The sequence below is a fragment of the Juglans regia genome, chromosome 3, assembly GCF_001411555.2.
Source record: "Juglans regia cultivar Chandler chromosome 3, Walnut 2.0, whole genome shotgun sequence".
Taxonomy (NCBI): Eukaryota; Viridiplantae; Streptophyta; class Magnoliopsida; order Fagales; family Juglandaceae; genus Juglans; species Juglans regia.
In genome coordinates this window covers 34,568,354-34,580,371 of record NC_049903.1, presented here as the reverse complement: position 1 = coordinate 34,580,371, position 12,018 = coordinate 34,568,354, and the positions used below count along the sequence as shown (strand labels likewise).

Below are 12,018 nucleotides of genomic sequence, written 5' to 3'. Positions count from 1 at the left end.
TTTTGAACTGGACCGGTTTAAAACCGGACCAACTGGTCCGGTCCTTAAACCGGACCAACTGGTCCGGTCCGGTCCGATTTTACAGTTTAAATTTACACCCCCAAGTATTATGAGTAAAATCTTCATTTTCATCACTGATCAGACAATGTGAACAACACCGCCCATTTCTTTAAGAAATGAAACTGACAAATTCCAATGCATCAAGAAATCTAATACGCGAAACATTGACTTGGGCTGCCATCTCCATGAAAAGCAATCTAGAAATAAGATTGAAGTTCTTATTACCCACAAAATTATTATCATGATCGGAATGAGCCCTCAAAGCAAAGCCTAGGAACATATGCAAAATGATAGGAAAATTCTAAAAACATGCCTACTAAAAAAAAGAGCCAAAAAAGCTGAAATGAAGATGAACCCAATGGGAATACATCACTTGCAAGTCGACGGATTGCTCTGGATTTGCTCAGCCCCATCAATCAACTTCTCCTTCTCTGGGACGGATCCAACCTCTCCTGCAACCGGCTTTGCTCCCTCAACGCTCTGTGACCCCGTCATCCTGGCCAGAATCACAAATGACATACCTCCAAGAACATTATTCAAGCATCTGAGAACCACCACCGAGGACTTGAACGCCAAAGGAGGCAGCCCCTTGGCCAGCACAAACTCGATACCATTCAAAGTTTGGTACCTGAAGTTGCTACTAATACCCATGTGAGCGGCCCAAGTGAGTGAATTTAAAAGCGTCGGAGGAGCCTTGTTTGGGGTCTCGAAATTGGGGTCCATCTTCTTCCTTAGACTGATCAACCCGTTTGAGAGGACAGTCCCCACAAGCCCCGCGGCGAACCCAACCGCAGCAAAGACTACACCTTTGTACACAAAAGTCCCAAACCGATTGAAAACGGTATAAGCACCCGGTTCAAACATATGGCTTGTGGGACAACTGGCAAAGATGGAAGGGAGATTAGGGGACGATGCAGACAGGGTTGGTGCCAAAAGATACATAAGAGTGAAGTTCAATATGGATCCGACAACCAGCGTGGAGAAAACAAAGTCAAGCTCGTTGAGTCCGAAGTTGGGACGGGATGCCATGTCCCCGAGAACACAAGCGGAGACTCCCACCAATTCCTCCATGAGAACCTTGAAAGGGAACTGGGGATCGGCCGCAACCCTGGATCTCCATCCGTTTAGGAAAAGACCCAGAATCCCAAAACCAGCCCCAGAAGACGATGATGAATCTCCGAAATCATTCCCATCTCCACTGAAGCCTCCATTATCGCCGCCACCGCCGCCGTGTCCGACCCCATTGTTGCGATCGCCGCCTCCCGCGAAGGGAAGCTCGGATTTCCCACCCAAGATGTAGGGTTTGGAGAGCTTGGGGTGGATCGGATGAAGGGAGCAGTTTTGAGATGACGAAGAAGAAAAGGGAAAAGAAATAGAAGTAGCACCAAAGCGATGATCATCGGAGACGTTGCGGCAGTATTGGTATTGCCCGGGAATAGAAGAAGCAGAGTAACGAAGCTGAAGCTGAGCCATGCCCACCACCATATTCTCCAAAATCCAAGAACTGAAGAGAAAAGAAAAAGCACTTGAAAAGAAGAACAATAAGCAGCATATACCAGGGGGGAGGCACTGTTCTCCTATGGCCTAAAGATGGGGACAGAGATAGATCCCTTTCCTTTTTTGGGTGGGCGGGGGTTCAAGTATAGAAAAGGGGGTGTTATATCAAGAGTAGATCGGACCGATCTATGAATTGCAAAAGAAGATCAAAGTTTCTGGGTAATGGAATGGAATCTGCCTCCCTGCAGCCTGTGGATCGGTTCGGGAAGAAGAAAATATATAAAGGTGGCGGTAGTAGTAGGTATACCCTTCATTTCATGATTTAGAGAGAGAGAGAGAGAGAGAGAGAGAGAGAGGGGTCCTAAAAAAGGCTTAAACCCTAAATAAAAATACGACGGCGTATAAACGAGGGATGAACATGGACGGAAATGGAGGAAGAAGAGTCATCCCTCCATTAGTGGGGATTGAATTTCATGAATGAATTATGAATAAGCATGTAGCATCGCTAAGCCATCCCTCCATTAGTGGTGGGCTGCGCGGCCCAATATCCCTAAACTGCCGTCCCCCAATGACTCCGGCCTGCTGTCAATATAAAATAAATAAATAAATAAAATACATGAACCTAAGAATGAGTGTCTTCTCAGTCTCATTTTTTAAGCCAAATAGTTTAATTCAAAGAGTGGAGTGGAATATTCTAGATCCCATATTTACATGGGAAATAATAATATAATGCTACATGAAGTGGTTTGGGTTGGTAGTCCTCATGTGAAAAGGCCTCTCTAATTTAATGTTCTTATTGTAAATGTGAGAAGTTGCATTAGATAGTTTTGAATATGATGATTGCAGTATCTTGAAATATCCACATTTCTCTAAAAGGATTCATGTCGAGGCTGAGATTTTTAAATAAAAATTGTATGGGTTATAGCATTTAGAAATTGAAATTGTCTGATGATCATGATCACTGTGGTAGTGGTTCATGAGCGCTAATAGATTAGGCTTTTAACTTGTCTCCAAAGATGGTATATTACTATATATAGATTCCGATATTTAGGAAAAGTAGTAAGATAAAATGGATAGATAGAGATAGTCCGATCCATCCAAGTTTTGTCCATATTAGAGAGAAAGGACGTGGGTTATGATATTTTCACTTCATTTTATAAGAAGTTCATAAGTTGCTTGCCAATCCCACCATGAAGTTCATAAGTTGGAACACCTGTGGGCTTTGGAACCCACAGGTTGTTCGAGCTCTTCGATTGCTAGATCGGAGAGAAGCTCCTGCCGTTCTGTTCCTGTAGGAAACAAAATTAAGTCAGCGTCATTTGGAAAATTTTAAGTTTCTGTTGAGTTTTAATGGTTGCAATGGTGTTGATAGTGATGAAGAAGTGGTGGTCTGGGTATTTTTTGCAATGTTTTGAATACCATACCGAATGTCGTACTGATCAAGACACCATAACAAAATAGTTCGGAACAGTACAATTTTGACATAGTCTATATATGAATAAATTATATATATAGTCTATATATGAATAAATTATATATAAATACATATATATAAATTATAAATAGCCTAATCTAAATTGTGAGTTAAAAAATGAGATTGTCATTTGAAAAAATTTTAAAAAAAATTAAAGGACGAAATACAGGCTGGTACGGCTAGTATTTGGGCCGGTACGAAATACATGTAATACATGTACGGGACCAGTGGCCAGTACAGCAAATACCGACCTGTACGATACGGTATTTAAAACAATAATTTTTTGGAAATCTAAAGTGAATTTGGTTCTTCGTAGTTTTTTCTAATTTCATATTGATACTTGGATTGTTAAAAATAATCTTAATCTTAAATGGCAAATCACGAGTGTGTATGGACACCTAGAGGTGTCTCAGAGGGCTTGTGTTTGGAATGCTTCGTCATTTGCACTATTATGATTGTAGGGCATGGTTGTGTCTTGGCGATTTCAATGAAATACTAATGAATGATGAAAAATTAGGGGGTCGACCACAACTTATTAATCATATTCTAGCTTTTTGTGAATTTGTTGATAATTGTCATTTTAAGGATTTGGGGTTTTATGGTTTCCCATATACGTGGTGTAATCAGCGGGATGGTATGGGCATGATTTATGAGCAGTTAGATCGTTTTCTAGCTACTACTGAATGGATGAAGTTGTTTCCCCAAGCGACCTTGCAACATCTTCCGAAATCATTTACCAATTGGTCTGGATTTAAATGGTTGGGAGTCTACTATTCCTCTTGGTCCAAAGCTTTTTAGGTTTGAAGTTATGTGGGCTAGATCGCTTGATTATGAGAATGTAATTAAACAAAACTTGAATTTTAATACAAGCAATTGTGTTGTTTCTTCTGTCATTTCCTCCATGTATGAGTGTGGTAGGAATGTCCGAGTGTGGAACTAGAATTCTTTCGAGAATCTTCAGGTTCAACTAAGTGAGAAGCAAGGAAAACTAAAAGATTTGTATGAACTGCAAGTAGTTTTGTTTGAGGTTAATGCAACACAAATACGAGGACTTAAAGAGGAGATTAGTGAGTTGCTAGAAAGGGAAGAGATATTGTGGAAACAACGATCAAATGTTCAATGGGTGCAAGGGATCATAATACAAAATACTTTCATTCCAAGGCTTCACAATGGTGTCAAAGGAATAGGATTACTAGTATACTTGTGATAATGGAAGATGGTGTGAGGATGGAAAAATGCATGCTGAATATTGAAGAATTTGAATGAAGTCTTTTGTTCAAATACTCAAGGTTATAGGGAGCATGTGTTACCTCTACAGCAATGGGTGACAGCAAAAATGAATGCTTCTTTAGATGCAAATTTTCATCTAGACAAAATATGGTGTGCCTTAAGTCAGATGTAGCCTCATAAGTCTCCAGGACCTAATGATATGTCTCCTTTTTTTCTTTCAGCAGCATTGGCATCTGGTGGGTGAAGGTGTTACAGTAATTGTTCTTAAGATTCTAAATACGGGACATCTACCTTCTGACCTAAAGCATATATTAATTTTTTTGACTCCTAAGTTAAAGAATCCTACTAAGGTTGGAGATTATAGGCCTATTAGTTTATGCAATGTGATTTACAAATTAGCTTTTAAAATGCTTGCAAATAGACTAAAGAAAATCTTGCCACTTATGATATCGAAAAATCAAAGTACTTGTGCCAGGAACGCAAATTACATATAATATCCTTGATGCTTATGAGCTGGTTAATTTTTTACACCACAAAAGCCAAGGGAAAAAAATACTTCATGTCTCTTAAACTTGGCATGACCAAAACATATGATAGAGTAGAATGGTGTTTCCTTCAAAGTGTTACAAGGCGAATGGGTCTTACTGATAAGTAATTTTTTTAATGGAAATTTGTATTTCTACTATTTCCTACTCAATTTTAGTGAATGGTGTTCCTAATGGGCCTATAATTCCTTCTCTGTATTTAAGATAAGGGGATCCATTTTTCCTTTTATCTTTTTTTACTTTGTGTTGAAGGTTTAATGTCGTTGTTGAAAAATTCAGAAATAAATGATTGTTTGAATGAGATTTAGCTTTGTAGAGACTGCCCCCGCATCAGTAATATGTTTTTTGCTGATGATCCTATTTTATTCTGTTGAGCTACCCTTGAAGACAATATTCAGATTCAATCTTTGTTGAGGCAATATGAGGTGGCATCTGGACAACAGATTAATATGATCAAAACTTCAATTTGTTTTAGTCCAAATACATCAGTAGAGGTGAAAGGCAGTATCTTAGGCTTGTGGAATGTGGAGAGAGATGTAGCACATGATAAGTATATGGATTTACCATCTTTTATTGTTCACTCTAAGAGAAATGTTTTCAATGTAATTAAGGATCGAGTTTGGAAGAAATTACAAGGTTCGAAGGAGAAAACTTTGTCGTAATTAGGGAAGGAGATCTTGATTAAAGTTGTTGCACAATCCATTCCAGCATATTCTACGAGTTGCTTTAAACTACCCTCAGACTTGTGTAAAGATCTGGAGAAGTTAATGGCATAATTTTGGTGGGGTTAGAAATCTCATGAAAGACGAATACATTGGATGAGTTGGGATAATATATGCAAATCAAAGTTTGATTGGGGGATGGGATTTCATCGATTGGAGGCTTTCAACCTAGCCTCGTTAGCAAAACAGGGTTGGAGATTGTTTCAAAATACTGACTCATTGTTTTACAAGGTATTCAAAGCGAAGTATTTTCCTCATTCGTCTTTACTTGATTCCTCATTGGGTAACCATCCTTCCTATGCTTGGAGAGGGATTAGTTTGGCTAAGGGGATTATGAGACAATATTGCATGTGGCGAGCTGAGACTGGTCAGAACATTAGAATTTTCAAGGATTGTTCGTTTCTAGTTTGTATACCTTTCACTGCTGGATGTGATTTAGATTATGATGCTATAGTAAGTAAGCTTATCGATATGGAGGTTCCTGAGTGGAATAGAGAGAAACTATCCATAAATTTTCTAATTGAAATATAATAGGTTATATTGAAGCTTCCATTGAGTTTTACTGGTCTAAAAGATAAATTAATTTGTGTTGATCAGAAGAATGGATTCTTTTTAGTCAAACCTGCCTATAGAAGAGTAGCCCAAAGTAATCCAAGTTCGGTATAGAGGAGAGCTCTATTATTGTCTCGTGGAAATGACTTTGGAAATCTATATGGCATATGCATACTCTAGGAAAGATAAAAGAATCTCACTTGGCAACTCTGCCATGATATTCTTTCTACCACTCAATTGCTTAGAAATGAGACGTGGTGATAAATGAAAATTGTCCATTATGCCATAAACAGGTGGAAAGTTTTATTCATGCTATTTTTCATTGTGAACAAGTTCATGAGGTATGGCTTAAGAGATATTCTACCATATTTAATGAGTTTCATTATTGTCAAAGTGTCAATGCTTTCATTATCAATTTGCTGCAGCATGTGGTCAATATGAATTTTGTTGACTTCCTTACAATTGCTTGGAGTTTATGATATACACGAAATATGTCGATTTTCCAACAGAAATACATTGCACCTGATGTTATAGTCTAGAATGGTTTCAACTTATTACGAAGCCATCATCAATTACATTCCCAAAGACAGGTAGTAATTAGAGAGCATTGTCCCTTGTGGGAAAAACCACCTCATGAAAGTGTTGAGTTGAATGTGGATGGGGCTATTTTTTTAGATTTGAATAAGTCGAAGGTGGGTGTTGTTTAATATGTTGTTTGCAATGTGGTGAAAGGGGTTTGTTATATTGATATTGTAGAAGCTCTTGCAATTCTCAAGGTTTTGCAATTTATTGCTCATATTGGTTTTCGAAGACTTACAGTTGAAAGTGATTCACAAACTATTGTGACAATGTTGAATTCTAATAAAGTGGATTGGTCTACCCAAGGTGCTATATTAGCTTATATCAAATGCTTGTGTTTAGGATTTCGAAGTGTTGAATTCCATCATATCCCTCTTGAAGCAAATTCTGTTGCACATACATTGGCTAGATTTTGTAAAAGCATGGAGGATACCATGATTTGGTGCCATTCTATTCCAGATATGATCAACCAATCTATTATCCTTTAGTTGTCTATGTAATTGAATTCTTGTAATACTTGTTCTTTTTTAAAGAAGGTGTTTAAATTATAAAAAAAAAAAAAATGTTTATTGAAAAGAGAAAACGTAGAAGTTCATAATTAGAAAGAGGTTGGACGTGTAAGGCCCAATTTTTGTCTGTGAGGCCGGTTCGTGCTCGAGGGCTCAACCCTTTTCCTTGGAGGTGTGCGAACGGTGTCGTTTTGGGGGTAAGTATTTTCTTCCTCAACTTCTCTTCTTTCCCTCCCGATTCTTTCTCCCCCTCTCTCTCTTTCGGTTTCTGTTATTTCTCTGGGTTTCCCTCGCTCAAACGCTTGTCTCACGCGTAACCCACTTTCACTTCCCATTTTCATCTCTTCCTATTCGTTTGGTTGGTTTCGTGAGTCCGAATCGCGTGCCCCAACTTTTCTTCATTTCTTCTTTTCCACATCTGGTTTTCCTCTCCAATCTGATGCCCTGTGGCGCCCCCGACCCCCGTGTAAGGAAAACACGGAAATCGAGACGCCGGGATGATGACAACACGGTCACACATCCCAACGTACGTGCCAAGTGTGTGTACATGCAATGGTGTACCACAACAACACAGCGGATTAGTCAACTAAGTATCAGAATTTAAATACAAGTAAACATCAGTAAAGATTTAAAAGCAGTTATGCAGTCATCCAAAATAAAGTTAACACATGTCCCAAAAATACAAAGGGTAAAATAAATAACAAGCTAGTGATCCCAGATCACTCATCGGGCGGAGCCGTCTCCTCAGGCTCACCCTCCTCCTCCTCAACTGCAACAAAACCTGCGTTACCACAGAATGGTACCGCAGGTAAGTATAACCCAAAATAATCCTCAAGAAATAAAAATGCATTAATGCCACCAACATGCATGCATATGAAGAAATATGCATTTTCCTCAAAATATCATTTTCCCCGAAAATGATTAATTTTTCAACACACGCCAAAATCTCATTTGGCCTAAAAATACTCCGTAAAACATTTTCCCAGATAATGAATTACACAAAATCCAACACACGCTATTTTTTCAGAAAATAGTCCATTTTTAGTGTATGCACCATGATCTCCCCTATGGGTCATCCGCACACCCTGGCTTTGTAGCGATGCCCACTTACGCGCCCAACACGTTCGTGGGTACATCCACTACACAACGAGCGATGCCCAGTTCCGCGCCCAGCGCGTACATGGCCAGACATCCTCTAGTCCCCGCCAGCAGAAGGACCACGGAGTCGGCACGAATCACTCGTCCGATCCCATTGTCGCCCAGCGACAATCCAGGGGACGTTACTCAGTTTATTCCGCTCCCGAGTAACCAGAGGAGCTCCACCGAGATAATACCCCATCTCGGCTTGGGGTTCGTGATACACACGCACCCAACAAATCATTCACATGAAAACCCAGTTTTCATAAACACATGAACATGAATGCAATACACGAAAACCCAGTTTTCCTTTACAAACATGAACATGCATGAAATGCACATGAACCAACCAATCCAAATCCAATCAATAACCAATAACCAATAACCAATCCAATCCAATCAAACCAACAACTCCAATCACAAATCCATCCGACCCCCGTACTCCTCGGACTCAGTCCGGCATGCCAAAAATACAGTGAAATGCGTTAGTGCAAAAATACATAAAATTCATGAGAATACTTTGGAGAAATACTTACAGCGCTATATGATAATTTCCGGAGGATCACGAAGCTGAAAAAGGCGACGTCTGAGCAACACCACAGTGTAAAATACACTGTGGCCGTGGGTCACAAATACCCACTTTCCAACGGAGACAAATGAAGACCCCAAAATGATAGGGTAGGGCCTAGAGAGGTCGGTGAAACCAATGGTGGTGGTGGTTTGCCGTGGGTGGCGGCGCAAGGGGTGTTTTAAGGCCAAAAACGTACAAATCGGAAATGGACTTGGTGGGGCTTCACCGGTGACGGATCGGAGCCGGGGTTGGGTCCAAAGGGTTGCCAAGAGGTCGGGGATGAAGTGGTAGGAAGATGGTGGCCAATGGTGGTGCGACGGCGGCGCTGGAGCGAAATGACGCCGCGGCTTCAATGGGTTCGTGGCGGCTAACGGCGGCACAAATGGAGCTGGAAATGGAGGGGTGGCGTCGCCGGTGGCTGGGGAAGCGGTGGAGCCGGGCGGTGTCGACCACCGCCGGCGCACGGCGGCGGGCTGGGGAAGAGACCAACGCACGGCGAGAGAGAGAAAGAGAAGAAGCTCGCGCGCGGGAGATGGCCAGGAGAGAAGAAAAAGAAAAGAAAAAAAAAAGAAAAGAAGAAAGGGAAAAGAAAAGGAAAAGAAAAATAGAGGGAAAAGAAATGAGGTCCAATCCTCATAACTTGGGTAACAAAAATGATCCAACGGAAACGATTTCAAAACCACAAGTTAAATAAAATAATTTAAACGTAATGGTAAAGTCAAATTGAAATAATTAAATCTCACAGTAATTAATTAAATATGAAAAGCAGTTTAAATGCACAACAATAAATAAATATTAAGAAAGCACATAAAATATTAATTTTTCCCAATTAAAAATCCTAAAAAATAACCCAATTAAAATCCAGTAATTTTAAAACAAGAGAATAATTTTTTGAATAACATAAAAATAATCCTTCAATAAAAATACACTAAAATACGGGGTGTTACATCCTCCCCCCCTTAAAAAAAAATTCGTCCTCGAAATTAGCAAGGTCAAACATTAAACTAAGACAGGATCAAAATCCAACCAAGAGCATACTTAGAACGTACCGACAATTTCAATCAAACAAGTAAGGATAATGCTCCCTCATGTCAGCTTCTCTTTCTCATGAGAAATCTTGAGCCAACGGATCACCCCATGACACTTTCACCATAGGTATTGTCTTGGACCTTAATCTTTGCTCTTTCCAATCTACAATCTGCGTCGGGGCAACTTCATAAGTAAGGTTAGGCTGAAGTTGAATGCGTTCAGGGTCAACAAAACGTGGCTCTTGCTGTCCAAAACTCTTCTTCAACGAAGACACATGAAACACATCATGAACATCCCCAAAATAATCCGGCAAGGCAACTCTATAAGCAACAAGCCCAACTTTCTCTACGATCTGAAAAGGGCCAACATATCTTGGACTAAGCTTTCCTTTCTTACCAAAGCGCTTAACGCCTTATATAGGAGAGACTTTAAGATAAACCCAATCACCTACTTCAAGGATAAGTCTCTTCTTCTTGTATCTGCGTAACTCTTCTGGCGATTTTGCGCTTCTGCCATTTTAGTCCTTATAAACTGAACTTGATCCTTCATTTCTTGAATTATCTCAGGCCCAATTACTTTACTCTCGCCGACTTCATCCCAACACAAGGGTGATCTACACTTCCTTCCATACAAAGCTCCATACGGGGCCATCTGAATGGAGGAATGAAAACTGTTATTGTAAGAGAATTCAATAAGCGGTAGATGATTCTCCCAACTTCCTTGAAATCCTATGACACAAGACCGCAACATATCCTCTAGAGTCTGAATAGTACGCTCTGATTGACCGTCTGTTTGAGGGTGATACGCAGAACTAAACTTCAACTTAGTGCCTAAAGCTGCCTGCAAGCTCTTCCAAAAATGGGACGTAAACCGCGGGTCCCGATCTGACACGATACTCTTGGGTACTCCATGCAAACGCACTATCTCCTTGACATATAACCGAGTCAACTTACCCAAAGAGTCAGTATTATTAACAGGCAAGAAATGGGCACTCTTGGTCAACCGATCAACAATCACCCAAATTGAGTTCTTCCCACTAGGAGTCCTCGGCAAACCCACAACAAAATCCATAGAAATATCATCCCACTTCCACTCAGGAATAGGGAGAGGTTGAAGTCTACCAGCAGGTCTTTGATGCTCAGCCTTTACTCGACGACACGTGTCACATTTCTCAATAAACAAAGCGATGTCCAACTTCATTCCTTCCCACCAGAAATTCCTCTTTAAATCTCGATACATCTTCGTGCTTCCTGGATGAACTGAATAAGGAGCCGCATGGGCTTCTGCCAAAATCCGCTCTTTAAATTCAGAATCTCGGGGAATCACTCTACGATCCCGAAACCGAAGAATACCATCCTTATCCAAGCTGTAATTCAAGGGTCCTCTAGACTTCCTGACTCTTTTCCTGATAGCTAACAATTCAGGATCTCTTCTTTGAAGAGTCTTCAATTCTTCAAAATCCACTACTCGGACATCCAAAACTGAAGATAATAATTCCTCTTGCTGAGAACTCTCGATAAGAAGTCTCCTCATTCCATAAAGGAGAGAGTCCAAATCTGATGACTCTGCTTCATCCACTTGTTGAGACTTTCTACTCAAAGCATCAGCGACTAGATTTGCCTTTCCTGGATGATACTTAATCTCACATTGATAGTCGCTAATCAGCTCTAACCACCCTCTGTCTCATATTGAGATTCTTCTGAGTAAACAGATGCTTCAAGCTCTTGTGGTCAGTAAAAACTTCACAGGCTTCACCATACAGATAATGCCGCCAAATCTTAAGAGCAAAAACTATTGCCGCCAACTCCAAATCAACACCTATGCTACAACTTCTAAGCCTCCATTGAATTCTACTTTTGATAACCTAATAGCCACTTCCAAAGCTAACCATCAATAACAAATTGCACAACTAAATTATTAATCTCCAATTACAAGTATCTTGTCAAAATTCAAGTCACCACTAATTCCCCAAAATCAGCACAATCTGAACTCCTGACTACAACCAAAAATATCACGCTCCTGCTGCGCACTCTGATATTCGCAACATGCATAAAACTTATGTCCTCATGAAACTAACACCATCGAGTACAAGGTAGCTCCATTCCTATTGACC

At 40.2% G+C, this 12,018-nt stretch overlaps 1 protein-coding gene across 1 annotated transcript; it reads right to left on the bottom strand.

Annotated features, from left to right (window-relative positions):
- Positions 1-148: 148 nt before the first annotated feature.
- On the bottom strand, positions 149-2,031 carry LOC108986280 (protein RETICULATA-RELATED 3, chloroplastic-like). Its single transcript, XM_018958853.2, has one exon. The coding sequence runs from the start codon at positions 1,543-1,545 to the stop codon at positions 430-432; it is 1,116 nt and encodes a 371-aa protein (XP_018814398.1). The 5' UTR covers positions 1,546-2,031; the 3' UTR covers positions 149-429.
- Positions 2,032-12,018: the final 9,987 nt, after the last annotated feature.

Bases quoted from the DNA above. Each gene is read 5' to 3' on its own strand.
- LOC108986280 (XM_018958853.2), bottom strand. From the start codon at position 1,545: ATGGTGGTGGGCATGGCTCAGCTTCAGCTTCGTTACTCTGCTTCTTCT.